The sequence below is a fragment of the Aquarana catesbeiana genome, linkage group LG05 (assembly GCF_042186555.1).
Source record: "Aquarana catesbeiana isolate 2022-GZ linkage group LG05, ASM4218655v1, whole genome shotgun sequence".
Classification (NCBI taxonomy): domain Eukaryota; kingdom Metazoa; phylum Chordata; class Amphibia; order Anura; family Ranidae; genus Aquarana; species Aquarana catesbeiana.
The window spans coordinates 223395805-223418022 of NC_133328.1; the positions used below are offsets into that span (position 1 = coordinate 223395805).

The 22218-nt window shown below is 44.7% G+C and overlaps 1 protein-coding gene across 2 annotated transcripts in view; it reads right to left on the minus strand.

Moving 5' to 3' along the window:
• The window catches only part of MLH1 (mutL homolog 1), a 178449-nt gene that overhangs the window by 20567 nt on the left and 135664 nt on the right, over positions 1 to 22218 (minus strand). For both annotated transcript variants that reach the window (XM_073630591.1, XM_073630589.1), the window contains 2 exons: positions 15859 to 15951; positions 7494 to 7601 (listed from right to left, as the gene is read on the minus strand). In XM_073630591.1, coding sequence (XP_073486692.1) covers positions 7494 to 7601; positions 15859 to 15951 — 201 coding nt within the window. The remainder of the gene's footprint in view (positions 1 to 7493; positions 7602 to 15858; positions 15952 to 22218) is intronic.

A 22218-nucleotide genomic window follows, 5' to 3' on the forward strand; every position in this document is an offset into this window, starting at 1 on the left:
AGGGCTTAAGGATTCTGACTGTGCTTAAATTGACTCCGTTACACAAATATCAAATAAACCTACACTGTGATTTGCTGCTTGGGAAGTTTCAGAAGGGCGGGTTACACCAGTGAATGCAGGAAAGGACTTCTCCAACTAGCATATAATACTTTACTAAAACATATCCTTTTTGCATCTTCAAAGCACAAAGCAGTATGAAGAACAAAAACACAACAATTATTTGTTTTACATGTAAACAGTCCAAAGTGTACCACATTCATATAGTTAAAGCTGAAATTTAGTTAACATTTTTTCTTGCTATACTGAACCAGAGATGTAACTTACCTTTAATGAAGGGTGTTCTACATCACGCTGGCTGCTTATTATTGTATAATTCTTTCCTTCACAAATGTTGGATCCTCCTTGCAGCGATAAACTTCTGGCACTGAATGGGTTAAGAGCTGCTGCTGCAAGTCTCCGGTCCCCTGCCCACCCCTTCCTTCATTAAGAAAACTCATTGTATTGTTTTCACAGAATGCAACATATTCTGTGAATGGGGGAGGGTTGGATGAATAACAGGATGCCCTCCTCCATTCACAGAATGTGTTGCATTCTGTGAAAACAATACAAACAGTTTTCTTAATGGAGGAGGAGGGGTAGAAAGGGAAAGAAGAGCATGGAGAGGCTTTCAAAGCTGCAGCTGTTGTGCGTAAGCCATGCAATGCCAGATGTTCACAGCTGTGAGGAGGATCCAACATCAATGAAAAGAGGATTGCTACAATAAGAAGCCAGCAGGACCTAGGAAACCTTTCATTAGAGGTAAGTTATGTACCTGGTGCAGCATACAAAAAAAAAAAAAAGAAATTTAACTAAACTTCACATTTAACCACTTCCCGCCCAAGGTACGTCATATAACGTCCTGAACTTTGAGTGGGGATATCTGCAGCTACAGGTATCATCCAGATATCAACTTTTTTGGCGGGTGATTCCCTGCACCGTAAGAACAATCACAGGGCCAGTTCAGCCGCTTGATTGTTCTTACAGGCGACGGGAGAGGACATCCCCTCAATCCCTCCGATGCTTCTATCAGCTCACTCCTGCGATCGGCGAGCCGGAGAACAAATCAACCACCGCCAGAAGTTGAGCATAGAGATGACTGGGGACCAGATGGTCCCCAATCATCTCTATCACCCTCGGAGGCCCCAGCGTGACGTTATGACCTCATGTTCGGGCCAGCGGAAGTCAACAATGCCGGGGATGTGGCGGGAAAGGCCGAGACAGTTTATCTTTTTTTTTTTTTATCTCGGTCTTTTCAGCCTGGAGGACAGATGTGGGATCTTATAGACCCCAGATCTCTCCACAAAGAGGACCTGTCATGCACTATTACAAGGGATGAATACATTCCTTGTAATAGGAATAAAAATGATCAAAAAATTAATAAAAATTTAAAGACAAAGTGTAAAAAAATTGAATAAAAGTAAAGTAAAGCACCCTGTCCCCGCGTGCTCGCACAAAGAAGCGAACGCATATGCAAGTCACGCCCACATATGTAAGCGGCATTCAAATCACACATGTGAGGTATCATTGCGTGCATTAGAGCAAGAGCAACAATTCTAGCCCAAGACCTCCTCTTTAACTCTAAACAGGTAACCTGTAAAAAAATTTTAAGCGTTGCCTATGGAGAGTACCAAAGTTTGGCGCCATTCCACGAGTGTGCGCAATTTTGAAGCGTAACATGTTGGGTATCTATTTACTCAGCGTAACATCATCTTTCACATTATACAAAAAAATTGGGCTAATTTTATTGTTTTGTTATTTTTTGATTCATGATTTTTTTCCCCCCCAAAAATACGCGTCAACGACCAACATTTTTTTCCAGAGGGAAAATGTTCAGAGGTTCTGAGTAATTTTCTAGAAAAAAAATTAAAGTTACGTACCGGTAACGTCTTTTCCTGTAGTCTTTCAGGACAGCCACAATAGAGAGATAGTCTCCTCCCCTTCCTCTGGAAACACTGCGCCAGCCCATAAAATCTCTCCTCCCCTGCCAGACCTCAGTTCTTTCAAGAGTACCTCCGGCCAGCTGGGGAGACACAAGAACACATTAATAACATACCAATCAATATCATTACCATATTGCGTTCTGGTCTTTAATAAGACCCCCCCAAGCTTAGGGTGGGTAACTAGGGCTGTCCTGAAAGACTACAGGAAAAGACGTTACCGGTACGTAACTTTAATTTTCCCTTTCCGTCATTTCAGGACAGCCACAATAGAGAGGATAATCGAGCACTTACCAATTAGGGTGGGACTACGGCTTGCAGAACTTTTCGCCCAAAAGCCTGCTCACCTGCCGCCACCAGGTCCACTCTGTAATGTCTAACGAAAGTGGAGTAGCTGGACCATGTCGCTGCCTTGCATATTTGCTCTGGCGTTGCTCCAGCCTTCTCTGCCTGGGAAGTTGCCACTGCTCTGATGGAGTGTGCCTTTATGCCTCTAGGGACCTCCTTCCCTGCTAAAGAATATGCCTGCCCAATAGCTAATCTAAGCCACCTGGCAATCGTGCGTCGGGACGCTCTGAGACCCTTTCTGGCCCCAGAAAATAAAAAAAATAGAGAATCAGACTTCCTTATTGTTTTAGTCATCTCTAGGTATTGTAGGATACACCTCCTTACATCTAAAAAATGAAATTTTAGTTCCCTTTCACCTGAAGGATTGGGACAAAACTAGGGTAGGACTACTTCCTGGCTTCTATGAAAGCCTGACGCCACCTTAGGCAAAAAAGCTGGATCAGTCTTAAGGACTATCCTGTCTGGCAAAATAACACAAAAAGGAGGTCTAATTGATAACGCCTCAATTTCGCTGACCCTCCTGGCAGTTGTCACTGCAACTAAAAATACTGTTTTTAGGGTAAGTTCCCTTAACAGGCACTTGCCCAATGGCTCAAAGGGACTTCCCGTAAGGCTCTGTAAAACCAGAGATAGGTCCCACCCGGGAAAGGGAGGACCCCTGGTAGGTCTCTGTCTTGACAGTGCCTTAAAGAATCTGACCACCCATGGATTGGTAGCCAGAGACTTCTCCAGGTAAGCACTGAGTGCTGAAACCTGACTTTTAAGGGTAGCTACAGATAAACCCTTGTCCGCTCCACACTGCAGAAATTCCAACACAGCTACGGGACTCTGCACCGAGAAGGAGTTTTCTATGCACCATTTGTTGAAAAGGAGCCAGACCTTTTTGTAAATCTTACGGGTCTCCTTTTTCCTACTGTTGAGGAGGGTAGAGATCAAGCTCTCTGAAAACCCCTTGGATCTTAATATACCCTCCTCAGTAGCCAGGCCGCTAATTTCCACTGCTGCACCTGTGGGCAGAGGACTGGACCCTGCGACAGAAGATCCTTTCGAGGTGGAAGGAAAAGGGGAGGTTCCGCTGCTAACTGACTGAGGATTGAAAACCATGCCCTTTTCGGCCAATGTGGAGCTACCAGAATAAGAGAGGTGCTCTCTAATTGAAACTTCCTCAGAACCGCCGGTAATAGTACCGGAGGAGGGAAGGCATAACATGTCCTAAAATGCCAACTCTGAGATAATGCGTCCACTCCCAGTGCTCCTTCCCCTGCATTTAGGGAGAAAAAACAGGGGGTTTTCGCGTTGTCTTTTGAAGCGAAAAGATCCACTTCCGGGGGTCCCCATTTCTCGGATATGAGATTGAAAACCTCCTGGTTGAGGGCAGAATCTCCTTCCTTTAGACTCCTCCGGCTGAGAAAATCTGCGATTATATTCCTCTCCCCTCTCAGAAAAACCGCTGAGAGTGAGAGAGTGTTGGACTCGGCCCAGCTTAGAATGTCTTCTGCTAGGGCCAGCAGACTTCCGCTCCTGGTGCCTCCCTGCTTGTTTATATAGGCCACGGTGGATGAGTTGTCCGACCGTACCTGTACATGGTGGCCCTGGAGTTCCTTTTTGAAGAATCTGAGGGCTAGGCCTACTGCCCTCAGCTCTTTCCAATTGGAAGACCTCTGCAGCTCGTCGCCCTTCCATGTGCCCTGCGCTAGAAGGGATCCCAGATGTGCCCCCCAGCCCTTGCCACTTGCATCCGTGGTTAGGATCTGTGGGACTGGGATGAGCCACAGACGTCCCTGTGACAAGTTCACTTCCTTCCTCCACCACCAAAGAGATCTCTTTATTTGATGGGGAACCTGTACTAAGGTGTCTAGATCCCTCTGACTGTGGTCCCATACTCTTAGTACATATGATTGTAGGGGGCGAAAATGTAATCCTGCCCACTGTACTGCTGGAAGAGTAGAAGTTAGAAGGCCTAATGTTGACATTATGGACCTCTTGGACACCAGATGGTTGCACTGGAGGGAGAGAACTGCTCTGTCCAGTTTTAGAATTTTTTCCCTTGGAAGAAAAACTCTCGAGAGCGTAGTGTCCAACAGGTACCCCAGGTACACAATGCGCTGTGAGGGAATGAGACTGGACTTTTCTAAGTTCAGCAGCCACCCCAAACCTGTTAGAACCCTCTTGGTTAGATCGAGGTCTCTGATCAACTGTTCTGGGGATACTGCAAAAAGAAGCAGGTCGTCCAGATAGGCTATAACTGATACCCCCTGGAGTCGCAGGAAAGCCAACGCCTCTGCCAGTACCTTTGTGAATATGCGGGGCGAGGAGGATAGCCCGAAGGGCAGCGCTTGAAACTGCAGATGCAGTATTGTGCCCTGCAGGTCTACTGCTAAACGGAGGAACCTCTGGGAGGTTTCTGCGATAGGGACGTGTAAATATGCGTCTCTGAGATCCAGAGACACCATATAACAGTTGTGTGGTAGCAGGGCCCTGACCGTAAAGATTGACTCCATGCGGAACCTTTTGTAGCAAATTGACCTGTTTAAGGGTTTTAAATTCAGAATCAGTCTGAATTTTCCCGAGGGCTTTTTCACCACAAATACGTGGGAATAGAACCCCTCTCCTTCCTGCCCCCTTGGTACTCTGTGAACTACGTTCTGAATCTCCAGTTCCTTCAGGGCGTCCACCAAAGCTTCGGCCCTTGCTGTGCAGCTGGGAAGCTTCGTAACAAGGAACCTTTGCGGGGGTGGTCTTGAGAATTCCAAGAGATACCCCCTTCTTATGACCCCCAGGATGAATCGATTGGGTGAGAGGGTCTCCCAATGTGGAAGGAAGGCCCCCAGTCTTCCTCCCACCGTCCCTAGAGAGTCATTGATCTTTACGGGCCTTCTCAGGAGGGCGAAAAATCGCCCCTCCTCTGCCCTTGCCTCTTTGGCCCCAAGTTTTCTTCCCTTGCTTGGGAGATTCCCTGCCTTTTTTCGGACGAAACCCCTTTCTCGTCTGAGCTGGGGCTTTCCTCTTAGGCGGAAAGGACTTCTTTTTGTCCGCTGTACGGTCTAAGACCGTCTCTAAACCAGGGCCAAAGAGTAGATCACCTGTCAGGGGTATCCCGCACAATTTGACCTTGGAGGCGGTGTCCCCCGGCCAAGTTTTCAGCCAGAGCGCTCTTCTGGCCGAATTCGCCAGTGCCGCTGATCTGGCCGACATACGGACTGACTCTGCTGAGGCGTCTGCAATGTATGCGATTCCTCGCAGAATCGTGGGGAACGAGGCTAGGATAGTCTCCTTGGCTGTGCCAGCTTCAATGTGCTCCTGAATCTGGAAAAGCCAGTGCTCTAAATTGCGGGCTACGACCGTAACAGCCATTTCTGGCTTTAAGTTACCCACAGTTGAGTCCCACGTCTTTTTTAGAAGTGAGTCTATCCTTTTGTCCATGACATCCGACAAAGCCCCCATATCCTCGAATGCCAGGTCTGTGTGTCTAGAGACCTGAGAGAAGGCGGCATCCAACTTGGGATTTTTATTCCAAATGGACGCTGGATCCTCTGAAAATGGAAACCTTCTCTTAAGGGAGCTAGAAAAGAAGGGTTTCCTCTCAGGATCCTGCCACTCCTTCTTAATCGTTTCCACCAGCACTTCATGTACTGGAAAAACTTTTCTTTTTTGATCTCCCAAGCCCTTATACATAAGGTCATGGAGAGATAGGGGTTTTTTATCCTCGTGTATCCCGAGGGTTGTATATATTGCCCCCAAGAGATCTTCCACCTCATCCAGGGACAATTTATACCTGGAGATTTTCCTGGACTCCCCGTCCTGGTCCTCCCCTTCTGATTCCTCATGGGAATCAGACGTGCCACTGTCCGGTTGCCTCTGCTCCACCCCGGAAGGGCCTGACATCTCCTCTGCCATAACTAAATTGGTAGATCTGGCAGGTGCAGAGCCCTGAGCATGAGGCGGGGTTGTGTCCTGCTGAATGGGTTTAGAGGGAAGCTTGAACGTCTCAAAAAAGGTTTTAAAAGATGAAAAGGTGGATGACAGCTCTTTCACAGAAGCTGCCAACCCAGACTGCTGTTCAGATTCCCTTTCCTTAACCAGGGAGTCTATGCACTCCTTACATAAAACTTTAGTCCATGCTTCCCCTAAACTGTCTCTACAAGAGGCACACTTCCTTTTAGAGACATGAGTGGACTTTGTTTTTTCTGTAGATTTCTGAAAATACATACAAAAAAACCATATTACTTCCAGCAAGTTTAAGTGGAAACAACCCTGGGGGAGTACCAGATCCATCTTAAGGGAACTGCGCTCACCCCCCCACCCCCTGACCACCCAGGGGGACTGCCCTCCCTCTAAGTAAGGAACCATACAAGAGGGAGAGCAAACCTTAGATAGAGAGGACCCCTCCCCAGGGAACTCTTACCTTTGGAAGGCTGGAGACAGCGTCCGAATGAGCTGCAGCATCTGCCTCAGACATGACTGCAGGTGGTTGCCTGTGTAGAGTCTCACACTGTGTACATGTGAAGCGACTCACTCCAGCCTGAGCCCGGCCCCCTATCAGCCCCGCGACCCGGAACCGGAAGTCGCGGTTCAAAGGGAAAGCGTCCGCCCCCCCGCCGGAAATGACGTCACCCGTCGTCCGGCCCGCTGGTTCCAAATTTTGCGGCCTGTATGGATACAGGGGAGAGCGGACTGTCTCCCTGCTGCGGCCCTGTGGACGCGATAGGGGTCCCCCACGACCTGATGCCGTGCTCGGCAAGGAAGGGGTGGCTTTCAGCTGCGGTATGTACCGCCACTCTTCATCCTGGAAGCCCCTGCTTCCCTAGGGATGATTTTCTTAGAAAGAGGCCACAGTCTCCCTGACTGCACCCGGCCTGGTTCCTCTGCACAGTGTCTCCCCACCGGAGGAAACACTAATAACTGAGGTCTGGCAGGGGAGGAGAGATTTTATGGGCTGGCGCAGTGTTTCCAGAGGAAGGGGAGGAGACTATCTCTCTATTGTGGCTGTCCTGAAATGACGGAAAGGGAAAAAAGATGATGGTTTTTACATGTAGGAGGGAAGTGCCAGAATTGGCCCAGATGGGAAGTGGTTAATGCATAGCTTAGGACGATCAATGATTCCAATCATCTTATTGAAATAAAATCAAACACAGCATTGTGTAGGACCAGAAATAAAAACCTACATACCTCAGGACTAGAAGACTCCTCTAATACATACTGTTTCCTGAGAGAGAAAAACATTGCGCATTCCTTACTAAAACTTTCAAAGCATTCCTTTTCATCATCCCAGTTTATCTGCAAAGGAAAAACATTGAAGGAAAAAAAGTTGTAAAATGTACAGTACATGCCATTTTTCATCTATATACAATCTGTAAATTAACAATTATGATAGTTTTATGCATTTCATAAGTATGACCACCATATGATCACACGGTCTACTGGTCTGCATTCCTAACATGCCTGTAGTAATATGTGGCTACCACCTTTCAGTTTGGTGGTGCAGAATGGCCATTTAAAAGTTTACCACTTGACCTCCAGAAGGTTTTACCCCCTTCATGACCAGGGTAATTTTTAGCGATTTAACACTATTACTTTAACTGGCAATTGCTTGATCATGCAACACTGTGCGGAAATGAAATTTATATCATTTTTTTCACACAAAGAGCTTTCTTTTGGTGATATTTGATCACCACTGGGTTTCTTTTTTTAATATAAACAAACATACCTAAAATTTTGAAAGAAAAAAAAAAACATTTTCTACTTTGTTATCAAACATATCCAATAAAATCAAATTTCTTCAAAAATGTAGGCCCAAATGTATTCGGCAACATGTCTTTGTTAAAAACCAGAGTGTATTTGGGGACACTATACTATTGGGGACAATAATATACTACCGATCTGTACAGACACTATACTTTTAATGGCGGTTATCATCAACTTCTAGTGTGGCTGTGATAGCGTGGCGGGCAATCTAGAGCTAATTGGCACTGGCTGGGAGGGATGCTGACACTGACCTCGCTAGTGACACTAATGCAGTGATCAGAGATAATACTGTACACTGGGGGTGCAACAGATCAAAAAACTCACGGTTCGGATTGTTCCTCGGATCAGAGTCACGGATCGGATCATTTTCGGATCAACAACAAAAAAAAGACAAGACAAATAAACATAAGTTTTGTCTTTTTGTTTATTAACACTTTTACATTACTTGAAAATATATAAAATCGAGTTAAAGTGCACAAGGCATAATATCTTCTTTTTAACATAATGAAAAACAACTTAAAGTGCAACATAAAAACGGCACATCTCCTTCCCTTAAACATGGACCGATGGGCAATGTGCCAAAAACAACTTAAAGTGCAACATAAGGCATATCTCCTTCCTTTAAACATGAACTGATGGGTAATGAGCCAAAAACAACTTAAAGTGCAACATAAGAAGGCACATCATCTTCCTTGAAACATGGATAGTGAAAGCCTAGTATGTCCACACAATCAAAGAAGAATAAAAGAAAGAAAGCAAAGCATTCCTGAGCTTATAATTTCACATTCTTTTTTAAAAAGACAAGGATGTCTACATTGTCTGGGGAGAGTGTGGACCTCGTTGCAGTCACTATGTGACTGCAACGAGACATGAAAAATGTGGCAATATTATTGCCACATTTTTCATGTCTGTGAAGGTAGTCCTGTAGAGTAGGGGGTGAAGTGTATCTGTGCTGCAGGTCCTCTCTAATGGCAGTCCTGACATCTCGAGTGATGGTGCTGTCTTCCACACTTGGAGCCATGGATTGTAGAATCCTTGTTTTAAGCGGCAGGATCATTGACACAGATGGTGAACTTTCAGTGCTCAGCAGAGATGTAACAGTTTTGAGGGGTTTAAGCACCTGGAGGACCTCCTCTGCCACTCTCACATCATCATCAAACAGGGTAATGATGTCTTTGACAATTTTCTTCAGGGTCTTGTCGGTCAATGTAGAGTATATAGCTGCCTGCTGCTCCAGATAACGCTCCATCATATCATAAGTGGAGTTCCACCTTGTTGGGAAATTATGTATGAGCTTATGAGTAGGCATCTTTAGCATTTCTTGCTTTGTCTTAAGCACATGAGCAGCTGTTGTGCTTCGGTGGAAGTAGGAAACCACCTTCCTGATCCTCCCAAGGAGGCGGTCCATCCTATTGACTGAGATTCCCTTCTGTGATGCCAAATTCACTACATGTGCAAAGCACCCTATATGTGGGCCCAGTCCTGCCTCATTCACTGCATTTATTTGATTTTTGGCATTATAAGTTGTGACTGGGATATTAGTACTGGGCCTCTTCATCTTCCATTCCTCCACTGCTTGAGTCAGTACCTGCGCAAGATGAGTGCTTGTGTGACTCTCGTAGAGGGGACGTGTCTGCAGCACCGGACTTCTCATCTCCCAGTCTGCTGTGATGACGTGAGCGGTTATCGTCACATAGCTCTGTGTTCCCCTGGGTGTCCACCCGTCTGTCGTGAGCGCAACAGAGGATGCTCGGGATAGTTCATCCACAACTTTTTTCTTCTCCTGCTCATAAAGATCTGGCACAATCTTTTCGCTGAAGTGGGTGCACGACGGGATGTTGTAACGTGGCTCAAGCACTTTCAGCATGTGTTTAAAGCCCTCGTTTTGCACAACCGAATATGGCCTCATGTCTGCACCTATAAACACACCGATAGCTTTTGTGATGGCTTTAGCCCAGTCTGATTGTGCAACAAGGGGCTGCGTAAATGCCGCGGTGATAAGCGGTTGTTGAGTAGCTTTCGTTTTCAGTTTCACTTCTGTCAGTGAAACACCGGGGTGATGTCGCTTCAAATGCGTAGCCATGCTTGGTGTGTTTCCAGTGTCATATGGCTTTCTTGTGCCACAGTGCCTACACGCCGTCACGGTTTTATCCACTAACCTCTTTCCTTCATCATCATATTTGACAGGGAAGCCAAAATGCTCCTATACAGGGGATTTAAATGACGTGGGGCGTTCAAGCTCCTCCGTTCCTCCGCTCGCCCATGACCACACTGTGTGTGTGGACTGATTCCTTCCCCAAGGTAGAGGCAGGATGTGGAAGCGCTTCGGTAGCCTGGAGGACGTTCCAGGGGAGGACGAAACAGTGGGCAGTCGGTCGACCGACTCGCCAGTCAGGGAAGGCAGGGGAGCTCACCTGGAAAAAAGGAAAGAAACTGTGCTAAGACCTAGAAGCGATCTTGTGCGGTCGACCACAAAAATCGCCTAAGACTCAGTGGAAGCAGCAATCCTTCTGCAAAACCCCAATTGAAACCCCAGTGAAAAAAATATAGAAAAAAATAGGATTGCGCTAAACGTAATATTACAATAGTGAACGACGTAAACACATGAATTGACAAGAACACCAAAAATATTAAAAATAATTAGAAAAATATATGGATAATCTAAAAGTCAATTTGGATAAATGTGCAAAATGCAATTAATTGAATTTGCAAAAACCTGTGAAAATTCCACCACCATATAGTCCCCACTGTAATATCTAGTTATCCACAATCTCCCCCACTGTAATATCCACGTCATCTCCCCCACTGCTGTAATATCCACGTCATCTCCCCCACTGCTGTAGTATCCACGTCATCTCCCCCACTGCTGTAATATCCACGTCATCTCCCCACTGTAATATCCACATCTCCCCCACTGTAATATCCACATCATCTCCCCCACTGTAATATCCACATCTCCCCCACTGTAATATCCACATCATCTCCCCCACTGTAATATCCACGTCATCTCCCCCACTGTAATATCCACGTCATCTCCCCCACTGTAATATATCCACAATCTCCCCACTGTAATATATCCACAATCTCCCCACTGTAATATATCCACAATCTCCCCACTGTAATATATCCACAATCTCCCCCACTGTAATATATCCACAATCCCCCCACTGTAAAATCCACATATCTCCACTGTAATATATCCACATCTCCCCCATTGTAATATATCCACATATCCCCCATTGTAATATATCCACATGTCCCCCATTGTAATATATCCACATGTCCCCCACTGTAATATAGCCACATGTCCCCCACTGTAATATAGCCACATGTCCCCCACTGTAATATAGCCACATGTCCCCCACTGTAATATAGCCAGTCCACATGTCCCCCACTGTAATATAGCCACATGTCCCCCACTGTAATATAGCCACATGTCCCCCACTGTACTATAGCCACATGTCCCCCACTGTACTATAGCCACATGTCCCCCTCTATAATATAGCCAGTCCACATGTCCCCCACTGTAATATAGCCAGTCCACATGTCCCCCACTGTAATATAGCCAGTCCACATGTCCCCAATGTAATATCCACAGACTCCCCACTGTATACATTACAGTGCTGTTAGTCTTACCTTACAGTTAAGAGAAGCCGCCAAGCCAGCTGCCGGACCCACGAGTTGAGGGCGGGTTGATGACGTCAGCACGCAGCTCAGCGCCGCCGGGTGTACCAAGATGGCCACGGCTCCGGAGCTAGGCCGAAGCCGCGGCCTTTCCTAAAACCCGAGGCCGCGGAGCGCTCCGCGGATCGCAGGCGTGCCGATCCGAACAGGTTGGCCCGTTCGCATCACGGATCGGTGACGATCCATTGCACCCCTACTGTACACAGAAGTAATGGCACTGGCTTGGAAGGAGTTAACATCAAGGGGCAACGGGTTAACATGTGCCTAACAAGTGTAATGTGTGCTGCTTTTACTAACAGATCTGTCTGCTTTTTCTCCCTGAAATCAGAGTTTACATCTGTGCAGAGTTCAGTGTGTTTGTCAACACAAAACTCTGTGCTGTGATTGGCCACAGCCTATCAGCAGGTTTCAGCCGAAATCATTGTATGAAATCTGCTGACAAACTCATGCAGGGTCCAATCACAACACGGGTCAGCAGGGGGCATAGGCATGTGCGTCGCCAAACCAGAAAGTACACCGCGAAGTAAGAGTACATTGCTGTGCCACCCACTCGTAGTAAATCTACTGTGAGTGGGTCGGCAAGAGGTTATCGTCCAAAGCTTTCTAGGATGCAGCTGCGTTAATACAGTGTGTTGAAAAAGTACTCATACCCCTTGAAATTTTTCACATTTTGTCATGCTACAACCAAAAATGTAAATGTATTTTATTAGGACTTTATGTGATAGATCAACATAAAGTGGCACATAATTGTGAAGTGGAAGGAAAATGATAAATGGTTTTCAATTTTTTTTTACAAATAAATATGTGATAAGTGTGGCGTGCATTTGTATTCATCCCCCCCGATTCAATACTTTGTAGAACCACCTTTTGCTGCAAATACAGCTGCAAGTCCTTTTGGGGATGTCTCTACCAGCTTTGTACATTTAGGCTGGCCATACATGGTCGAATTTCGAACGAATTTTCTTTTGAAAATCAGAAAATTTGTGCGTTTTGTGATCCGATGGTGCCACCATTGATTTCGAAATTTGGCCAACCAAGCCTTAAATTTCACCTCATGTTGCTACAGAAAAGAATTTTCGTGGCTGGGAATCTTCTTTTCTTTTCGGGAATTTTCTTTTCTTGCACATGCGCATTTCTTTTTCAATAACATTTCTCGCACGATTCTCCCATCATTGATTAGAAAATCGTTAATTTTTCAAATAATTCCAACATGTCTGATTACTCAAATTTGATTGCTGCACGAAAATTGGATGTTGTTGCAGCCCACTAATTCTTAGATAAGATTTTCGAAAAGTAAATTCTTTCGAAATTCGACCCATGTATGGCCTGCCTTAGTGAAATTTTTGCCCATTCTTCTTTGCAAAATAGCTCAAGCTCTGTCAGATTGGATGGAAAACATCTGTGAACAGCAATTTTCAAGTCTTGTCACAGATTCTCAATTGGATTTAGGTCTGGACTTTGACTGGGCCATTCTAACACATGAAGATGCTTTGATCTAAACCATTCCATTGTAGCTCTGGCTGTATGTTTTGGGTCGTTGTCCTGCTGGAAGGTGAACCTTCGCCCCAGTCTCAAGTCCTTTGCAGACTCTAACAGGTTTTCTGCTAAGATTGCCCTGTATTTGGCTCCATCCATCTTCCCATCAACTCTGACCAGCTTCCCTGTCCCTGCTGAAGAAAAGCATCCCTACAACATGATGCTGTCACCACCATGCTTCATGGTGGGGATGGTGTGTTCAGGGTGATGTGCAGTGTTAGTTTTCCGCCACACATAGCAATTTGCTTTTAGGCCAAAAAGTTACATTTTGGTCTCATCTGACCAAAGCACCTTCTTCCACATGTTTGCTGTGTCCCCCACATGGCTTCTTGCAAACTGCAAACAGGACTTCTTATGGCTTTCTTTCAACAATGGCTTTCTTCTTGCCACACCTCCATAAAGGCCAGATTTGTGGAGTGCACGACTAATGGTTGTCCTGTGGACAGATTCTCCCAACTGAGCTGTGGATCTCTGCAGCTCCTCCAGAGTTACCATGGGCCTCTTGGCTGCTTCTTTGATTAATGCTCTCTATGCCCTGCCTTTCAGTTTAGGTGGAAAGCCATGTCTTGGTAGGTTTGCAGTTGTGCCATACTCTTTCCACTCTTGGATGATGGATTGAACAGTGCTCTGTGAGATGCTCAAAGCTTGTGATATTGTTTTATAACCTAACCCTGCTTTAAACTTCTTTACAACTTTATCCCTGACCTGTCTGGTGTGTTCGTTAGCCTTCATGATGCGGTTTGTTCACTAAGGTTCTCTAACAAACAACTGAGGGCTTCACAGAACAGAACTATAATGAGATTAAATTACACACAGGTGGACTCTATTTACTAATTAGGTGAGTTAGGGGTATCAGAGTAAAGAGGGCTGAATACAAATGCACGCCACACTTTTCACATAGTTATTTGTAAAAAATTTGGAAAACCATTTATCATTTTCCTTCCACTTCACAATTATGTGCCACTTTGTGTTGGTCATCACGTAAAATCCCAATAAAATAAATTTACGTTCTTGGTTGCAACATGACAAAATGTGGAAAATGCCAAGGGTTATGAATACTTTTTAAAGGCACTGCAGCTGTCGGACAAGCACACCAGGTCCATTTGTAATAAGTTTTCTGAAATTTTTAAATCAGGTATCCAAATCACTGCAAATACTGCATGCAGTTACTACTGCTCCACAAATGCATTACAATTAAAACTTGTTCGATGGGGTTGCCCATCACAATAAAACAACCAAGGTGCATGGACTAAGAAGTACACATTGTAGAAGGGATAGGCCATGCATTACTTTTACAGATAACCACTTAAAATAATCTAAACAGATTTAAATCCAATAAACAAATAATCAAAACAATGCATCACGTCTGTGTAAAGCTTCACCCTGAACCCACTGATCCTTCTGCCATCTCAGCCAGCAACAAAATACCCAGCCATTGGAGCCCAGAGCAAGGGGTGATGTCATTTCCTCTGCCATCTGACTCAAGAAGCACCAGATATAATGTGCAGGTTTTAAAGGAAGGAAGGAACACCAGGGGACTCGCTGGAGACCGGAGTATTAGTAGGTCGGGGGGGGGGGGGGTGACTTTGTCTCTTTAATGTAATGCATTATTTGGATGCAAATGATAAATGCAGACTGCAGTGGCAACACACCAAAATGGGCAATTGTTTGCTGTTATAGGCAACAAGGGTTGTAAAAACTAAAGCTGGCCTTAATTGTTATTATCAGTTATTGGAGGAACGGTCTTAAGCCTGGTACACACGGGCCGAATGTTGGATCACATCGGGCGGTTAAAAAAAAAAAAAAAATGGCCGACATTTGGCCGACAGAAGTGATGTAATGTGTTGTAGTGTAATTGTATTGTACTTTTGGATGACAACTGTACTGATTAAACGAAAATCATACGATCTGGCATCGTACGAGAAAAATTTTCGTGCTTGTCTGATTGGATAATATCGTATGAACTGCTGTAATCGGCTATCGAAAGCAGTGTACTAACAATCCGATTATCGTATGATCAATTCAAAAGCGCTATTTTTTGTACGATTTTTGGATCGTGTGTACGGGCCATTAGGCAAAGAAACCTGGAGTATTGTCAAACAAGATCAAAAGTGTTTGTCTAATCAATCAGCTTCCTCTACATTAGTAAGAGAAAAGAAAAAAGGGTATATCAAGGGGAAGATGAAACTGCTAAAATGTTGAGAGGAATGGCCTAAGGCAGTGATGGCGAACCTTGGCACTCCAGATGTTTTAGAACTACATTTCCCATGATGCTAAACTACACTGCAGAGTGCATGAGCATCATGGGAAATGTAGTTCCAAAACATCTGGGGTGCCAAGGTTTGCCATCACTGGCCTAGGGTATAGAGTATATATATATATATTCTTGTCAAAGTCATGAACAGAAGAACCTAGTATTCTCAAGGGACTTATAGGGCTTCTGAACATTGTATTTTGTATATACTATTGGACTTGCCATTTGTTGCTGGGACCCAATAAATGATTCACTTTCTGGAAAAGAACAGAGGTTGCCTGGAACTTGCTTGATATATATCTGTATTATTTTTACCTCTGTAGCTAAGCGCAAAATGAACATTGGTAACCCTTCCAGGGGAGGAATGTAGTTGTCTAGTAAGAGTGGTAGTCCAGTAATATTCCCATCCTGCAACAGATAAAAATATTGCACAGCCATTTACAAAGATGTTTTACAGAATAAATCCATTTACAGCAGCAAGCAAACATACCAACAGGCAGCTGAGAAAGAGAAAGCATAAATCAGTTATTAAAAAAAAAAAAAAAAAAAAAAAAAGCACTTGCTGATTTAAAATGCAGCTTAGCTGAAAGTAGAAGAACATTTTGGGATAATGGTTTTAAGTCTCCTACGTCCACTACTTCATCCTACATATTTTGCATATCTGTAACAGACACGGACAGGTTTAAAAAACCTACTAAAATGGATATAACAATGGTTAATGTCCTACAAATAAAAAGGAGGAATTTTTTTTACCAACCATAAAATCCCTTTCTCTGTATTCATTGTATGACACAGCTCTGCTTTAGCTAATCAACCGAGGTATAGCACCACTGGGAAGTGTAGAACACTAGGTTCACTAAAAAACAAACAGCCCAGACTGCTGTCTGCAAAACTTCCTTAGGAAGCAGTGTCCTTAATCAGGTGGAAGGCTAACACCACTTTCAGCAAAAAGGAATGTCTTGGACACAGGACAACATCATCTCTGTGATACATCAAATGTGGAGGCTTGCAGGACAACGCTGCCAGTTCAAATACCCTGTATACCAAAAAAATTAGTATATAGAATAGAAAAATTTGTGCAGTGCATTATAAACAAAGAAAAGTCCATCCATAAATGTAAAAGGAACTACAAGTCCCAGAGCGGAATATGAGACCCCTCGTATTGAAGATGGAAATTTCCATTCCACTGGTAATTCTAGGTGACAAGCCCTCCACAGGTAAACAAATGCTCTTACCAGAAAAGGTGGGCCCCTGAATTAACAGAAGGTCAAACATGCTTGTATCCACAATGGGATGTTGGTATTTGCCAGCACAGCAGTGGAACCGGAACACTTAGGGCAAGTGTGAAAAAACAAGGGGACACGTTCTAAGTGCTCTCCATTAAATAATTTAATAGTAAAAGATCCACAAGTGGCATAACGTGATGGTGCCAAAATCGCGGCTTCATATAAAAATGATAAGCCGCTGTACGGATAAAAAACACAGGAACCGAAGATCCAGAGATGACAGCGGGTGACGTCTGCAAGATAGCTCCTCCCCCCGTACACATTACGTCCTACGGGACTTCGTCAGCGAGGGCCACTGTTTTAGGATTTATGACACCAACGGTACAGTCAGACACATTGTTGAACTTATGACCATGGATCTAGCAACTCCTTCCACCCTCATATCTGTAGGATATTTAAATAAAGGGGTATCCGCTGCTAGAACAGTCGTAGCTTTGTTTAAACAGGACAAGGAGAATCTTCCACAGGCGGAGACCCCCACTTTTTAATAAGCTTCTCCTCAAAGGTAAACTGCATAGAAAGATGGCATGACATACTAAATAAAGGGTTGAGATGGCCGCTTCAACTCCTTTGATAAAATCATCACAGTAGGAGAGGTAAGGGAAAATTTTGCATACAGCTTCGGCAAAAACCACTTCCCGAGTGACTGTTATCACTCAAACCATCTCCTTCCCTTTAGATGAGCTGTTCATCATCACTCCCTGCAGATTCTGAATCTGACCCCTCCTTCCTGAGGCAGACATTTTTTATATGGTCTTATCTATACACAGGCGCAATCCTAACATAATGTGAAAGCCTTCCAACATGGTGGCCAGGGAATCCAGGGATGAGTAAGGTAATGGGATACTGCAAGGTCAGAGAGAGGTGCCTAAGGACAGGAGTAATACTGTAGATGACAGCTTACTGGTATTGCAAAATGGCTCCCCTTGTATCGCTGTACCACACTTTAAACAAAAAAGGGAATCCTTGCCCTGCAGCTCCTCTCCCCACTTCCTCTTTGACATGTCACCCCCCCAGTGCCACTAATCCACCACAATGGAGGATTCTGTGCCTAGCAGGTGTAGACTCACAGTCAAGGGGCCCATGATTCTGGCCTCAGCAGATGTTGACCACCTGACCAGTTCTGGAGTGAAGATAGTGTTGTCCTTTAGGACTGTAGTGTCTGCCAGCACCAGCAGACAGGAAAGGAGTGGAGATAGTTTTATTCTTTTAAAATGAAACTAAACTCTGGTGTAAAAATATATATATATATATTTTTCTTTTAAATTTATTCCTTTTTATTGGCAATCATAAAAGGCAGACAGAAAAAAAAAAAAAAAAACTGGGGGTAACAGAGAGAATATGCATTAGGCTCCATGTAACAGTACAAGCAAGAAGAAAGTAACCCTCTAATTTACTCCCCCCCCCCCCCCTTTTTTCCCATCCCCTCCCCGCACCCCCCCCCCCCCCGTCTCAATCCAGCTCCCCTCCCCCCCTCCCCCCATCTTTCGGCAATCACGCACCTGTTGTTGACATTGAGTCTTTATCTATTTGGATCAATCTATGTCCCAGTAGAGTTCCCTAATTTCTCTCCAAGTCCGAGCACCATAGGTCTTTATTTCCTGTTCTGCCAGGAGCACTACTTCAGTTTTACGGTAGACTCAGGAAGAGATGTTGGGTACTCATCTCTTGTAACCAGGGCCTCCATATTTTAATAAACTTATTGTAGCTGCCTTTTCTAGTATGGATAGTCCTTTCTGTCCAGACCAGTGAGTTCATAGTCCTGAGCCATTCCTCCGGGGTTGGAGGTGTTGCTGATAACCAGGATTGCGCTATCAGCTTTCTTGCTTGATATAAGCACCTTACTATAGCGGTAATTGTGTTAGAGTTCCCCGTATCCCCTTTTACCAACCCCAGAATACAAACCTTAGCTTCTAGTTCTAGTTTGACTTTGAACCTAGAGTTTATGATTTTTACGACCTCAGGCCAGTATCTTACTAATTTTGGGCATCTCCATACCATATGGATGAGATCTCCTGTCCCTGAACATCTAGGGCATTTATCATCTGGTCTACGGCCGAATCTGTATAGCCTCTTAGGGGTGTAGTACACTCTGTACATCAGGAAGAGGTGTGAGGCCCTCTGCGATGTAGAGACGGACACCATCGGGCCATATTCCAGAATTCTTTTCCACTGGTAGCCCGTCAGCTCCCCCACATCCGCCTCCCATCTCTCCCTGAGGTCCGAGGTCGTTTTTGTGGTTAACATTTTGTCCATTAGTTGCGCATATACGTCTGTAATCAGGCCTTTAGTGGTTTTTGCATTAACTGTTTTATTAAGGAGTGGTGCTTTACACCACTCTATAGGGCAGGTCCTGAATTGAACGCTTAGTGCATGTCTAATCTGCAAGTAACTGTAGAATGTACTATGCGGGACTCCATATTCTGATCTCAGCTCTGAAAAGGATTTCAAATTGTTATCCCTAACCAAATGGGCTAGTCTAGATATACCATGATGTTCCCATATAGCATTCTTTTCAACAGTTAATAACTCCCGGAGGGACTTATTATGCCATATAGGCGAGAACTTAGTGACACCCTTGTACCCCATAGTCCTCTTGACTTCCTGCCAGGCTTTGGTTACCAGTTTGTGCGTTGGCAACTTTTGCTGGAGTGAGCCTGCTTCTAATGCTTCCACCAATGATTTATGTGGAATACCCTCTAGCATGATTTTATTACTAGCATGCATTTCTGCCGGAGACTCACATCCCCCGATATGCTGTAATTGGGCGGCTAAGTAATAACTATAAGGGTGGGGGACTGCCATTCCCCCCTTGCTGATGGGGCGCTGCAATGCTTGCAAGCTAATCCTGGCCTGTCCTTTTTTCCAGATTAATTCCCGGAACAAAGAATTTATTCTTAGGAACCACTTTCTCGCAATCCATACCGGGGAGTTATGGAGAATGTACAGTAATTGCGGTAACCATATCATTCTAATCAGGTTCGTTCGTCCTGCCATGGACAGAGGAAGTCGGCACCAAATATCACATTTTTTCCTAAATTTTTCGAGCAACGGGACCAGGTTGTCTTGGATATATTGATTGGGGTCCTTAGACATTGTTATTCCCAGATATCTCATTTTATCTGTTATTTTTAACCCAGGCATGCCATCTGGGAAGGCACTAGCAATTGGGTCAATCTGCAGGAGCGTTGATTTCTCCCAATTGATTACTAGACCCGAGATCCTCCCAAATCCTTCCACCACCTGCATCACTTTGACTAGGGATGGTCCCGTGTCCCCCAAGAAAACCAGAACGTCATCGGCATAGAGTGCAATCTTTTCATCCCCATTTTTCCTCCTGAAGCCCTGTAGTTCGGTTGAACTTCTCACAACCTCCGCCAGTGGTTCCATTGCCAGGGCAAATAGCAGGGGTGACAACGGGCACCCCTGCCTTGTGCCCCGCTCGAGTGGAAGACTTTCTGAGTACTCATTATTAACCTTTAGTCTGGCGGTTGGGAGGCCATATAGAATTTTTACCCAATTAATAAATAGGGGGCCAAAACCAAATTTCTCCATTATCCCCCAGAGGTACCCCCATTCCAGGCTGTCAAATGCCTTGGCTATGTCCAAGGACATGACAGCTCTGGAATCCCCACTCTCCACTGGGGTTTGGAAATTCAGGTATGCCCTTCTGATGTTTACGCTGGTGGATCTATGGGGAATAAACCCTGCCTGGTCAGGATGTATCAACTTTGCAATACATTTACTTAGTCTAGTTGCTAATACCTTTGCCAGGATTTTAATGTCTGAGCAAAGTAATGAGATCGGCCTGTATGAGGATACGTCCAGTTGATCCTTCCCCTCTTTTTGTATGAGTACAATATTGGATTCTGTCATCGAATCGGGCAGTCTACCCTCTACAACCGCCCCCTCCAATGTCCTCAGGAGGATAGGGAGCAGGGCCTCCCCATAGTACTTATAAATCTCAAGGGGCAACCCATCTGGGCCTGGAGATTTATGGTTAGGCATATCTGCCACAGCATTTTTTAACTCCTCTAACGTTATTGGGGATTCTAAGCTAGTCTTATCAGTTACAGAAAGGGTCGGCAGCTCGACTCCCTCAAGGAATCTATCCACCTCTCCTCTCTCCGCGTCCCTTTTTGACTTGTAAAGAGTACTATAAAAATCAAAAAATATCTCCTTAATCTTTCCAGGGTCAGATGTGATTTCCCCGCTTGGGGATCTAATCATAGAGATTATTGAGGAAGGGGAATTAGTGTTAGCCAATAGGGCCAGCATTCGACCCACTCTTTCCCCCTCCTCAAAACATCTCTGTCTCTGGAAGAGCCTCCTGTTCTCGGCATTTCTGGTTATTACCTCTTTGTAATCCTGTTGCTTCCTAATCCATAACTCCCGTTTCCCTGGGCTAGGATCCAGCACATATTGTCTTTCTAGCTCCATAACCTCATTTCTAATATGCTCTCCCTGTGCTCTTGATTTCTTCTTTACCCTTGATATATGTTGGATTAGAAGCCCCCTAAGAAAGGCCTTTAAGGAATCTCATGGATATTTCTTCCGTTCCCCCTATTACCTCTAACCATACTGGATCTACTGTCCATGGCCTCTGCGTTTGTCTATCGTGAATGTTCACTACTAGTTTCAGGGGTGAATGATCTGAAATCCCTCTTGGGCAATATTCTATCTTATTTACTAGCGGATGTGCTTCTTTATTGCCTATAGCTAAGTCTATACGAGATAATGTGTGATGTGTGCCTGAGTAGCAAGAGTATTGCCTATTATTTGGATTACGGATCCTCCAGAGATCGCACCATCCGATCTCCTCCAGGAATTGAGCAAGCCTTCCCTCCCTCAGCCTTTCCGTCCGGGTATCAGGTGGGAGCCTGTCTTGGCAACTATCAAGGACCGCATTAAAATCCCCCACCACTATCATCGGGGTACCTGCCTTGTTCTCCATGTATTCTAGTAGGGAATATAGGATCTCCAACTTAAATGGGGGGGGGATATATAAGTTAGCTATTACCAGTGCTCTACCTTCTATCAAACAGTGTAAAAAAATATAGCAACCCAATGCGTCGATCCTGCAGGTAAACGCCACCTCTTTTTTAACCAGTATACTCACGCCCCTTGAATAGGAGGAGTAAACTGAGTGAAATTGTGTTTGAAATCTTTTATCCTTAATTAATAATTTGGACTCGTTAGTTAGGTGGGTTTCCTGCAAGCATATCAGCCCGGCACTATGGGACTCCAGTTCCAGGAAAACCGCAGCTCTTTTGACAGGATCGCCCATACCCCTGATATTCCAAGAGCTTATTGCAACTGCTCTAGGCATCGGGAGAACAAAAAATAATATATATAAAAAAAAAACCCATTACAAAACAAAAAAAATTAG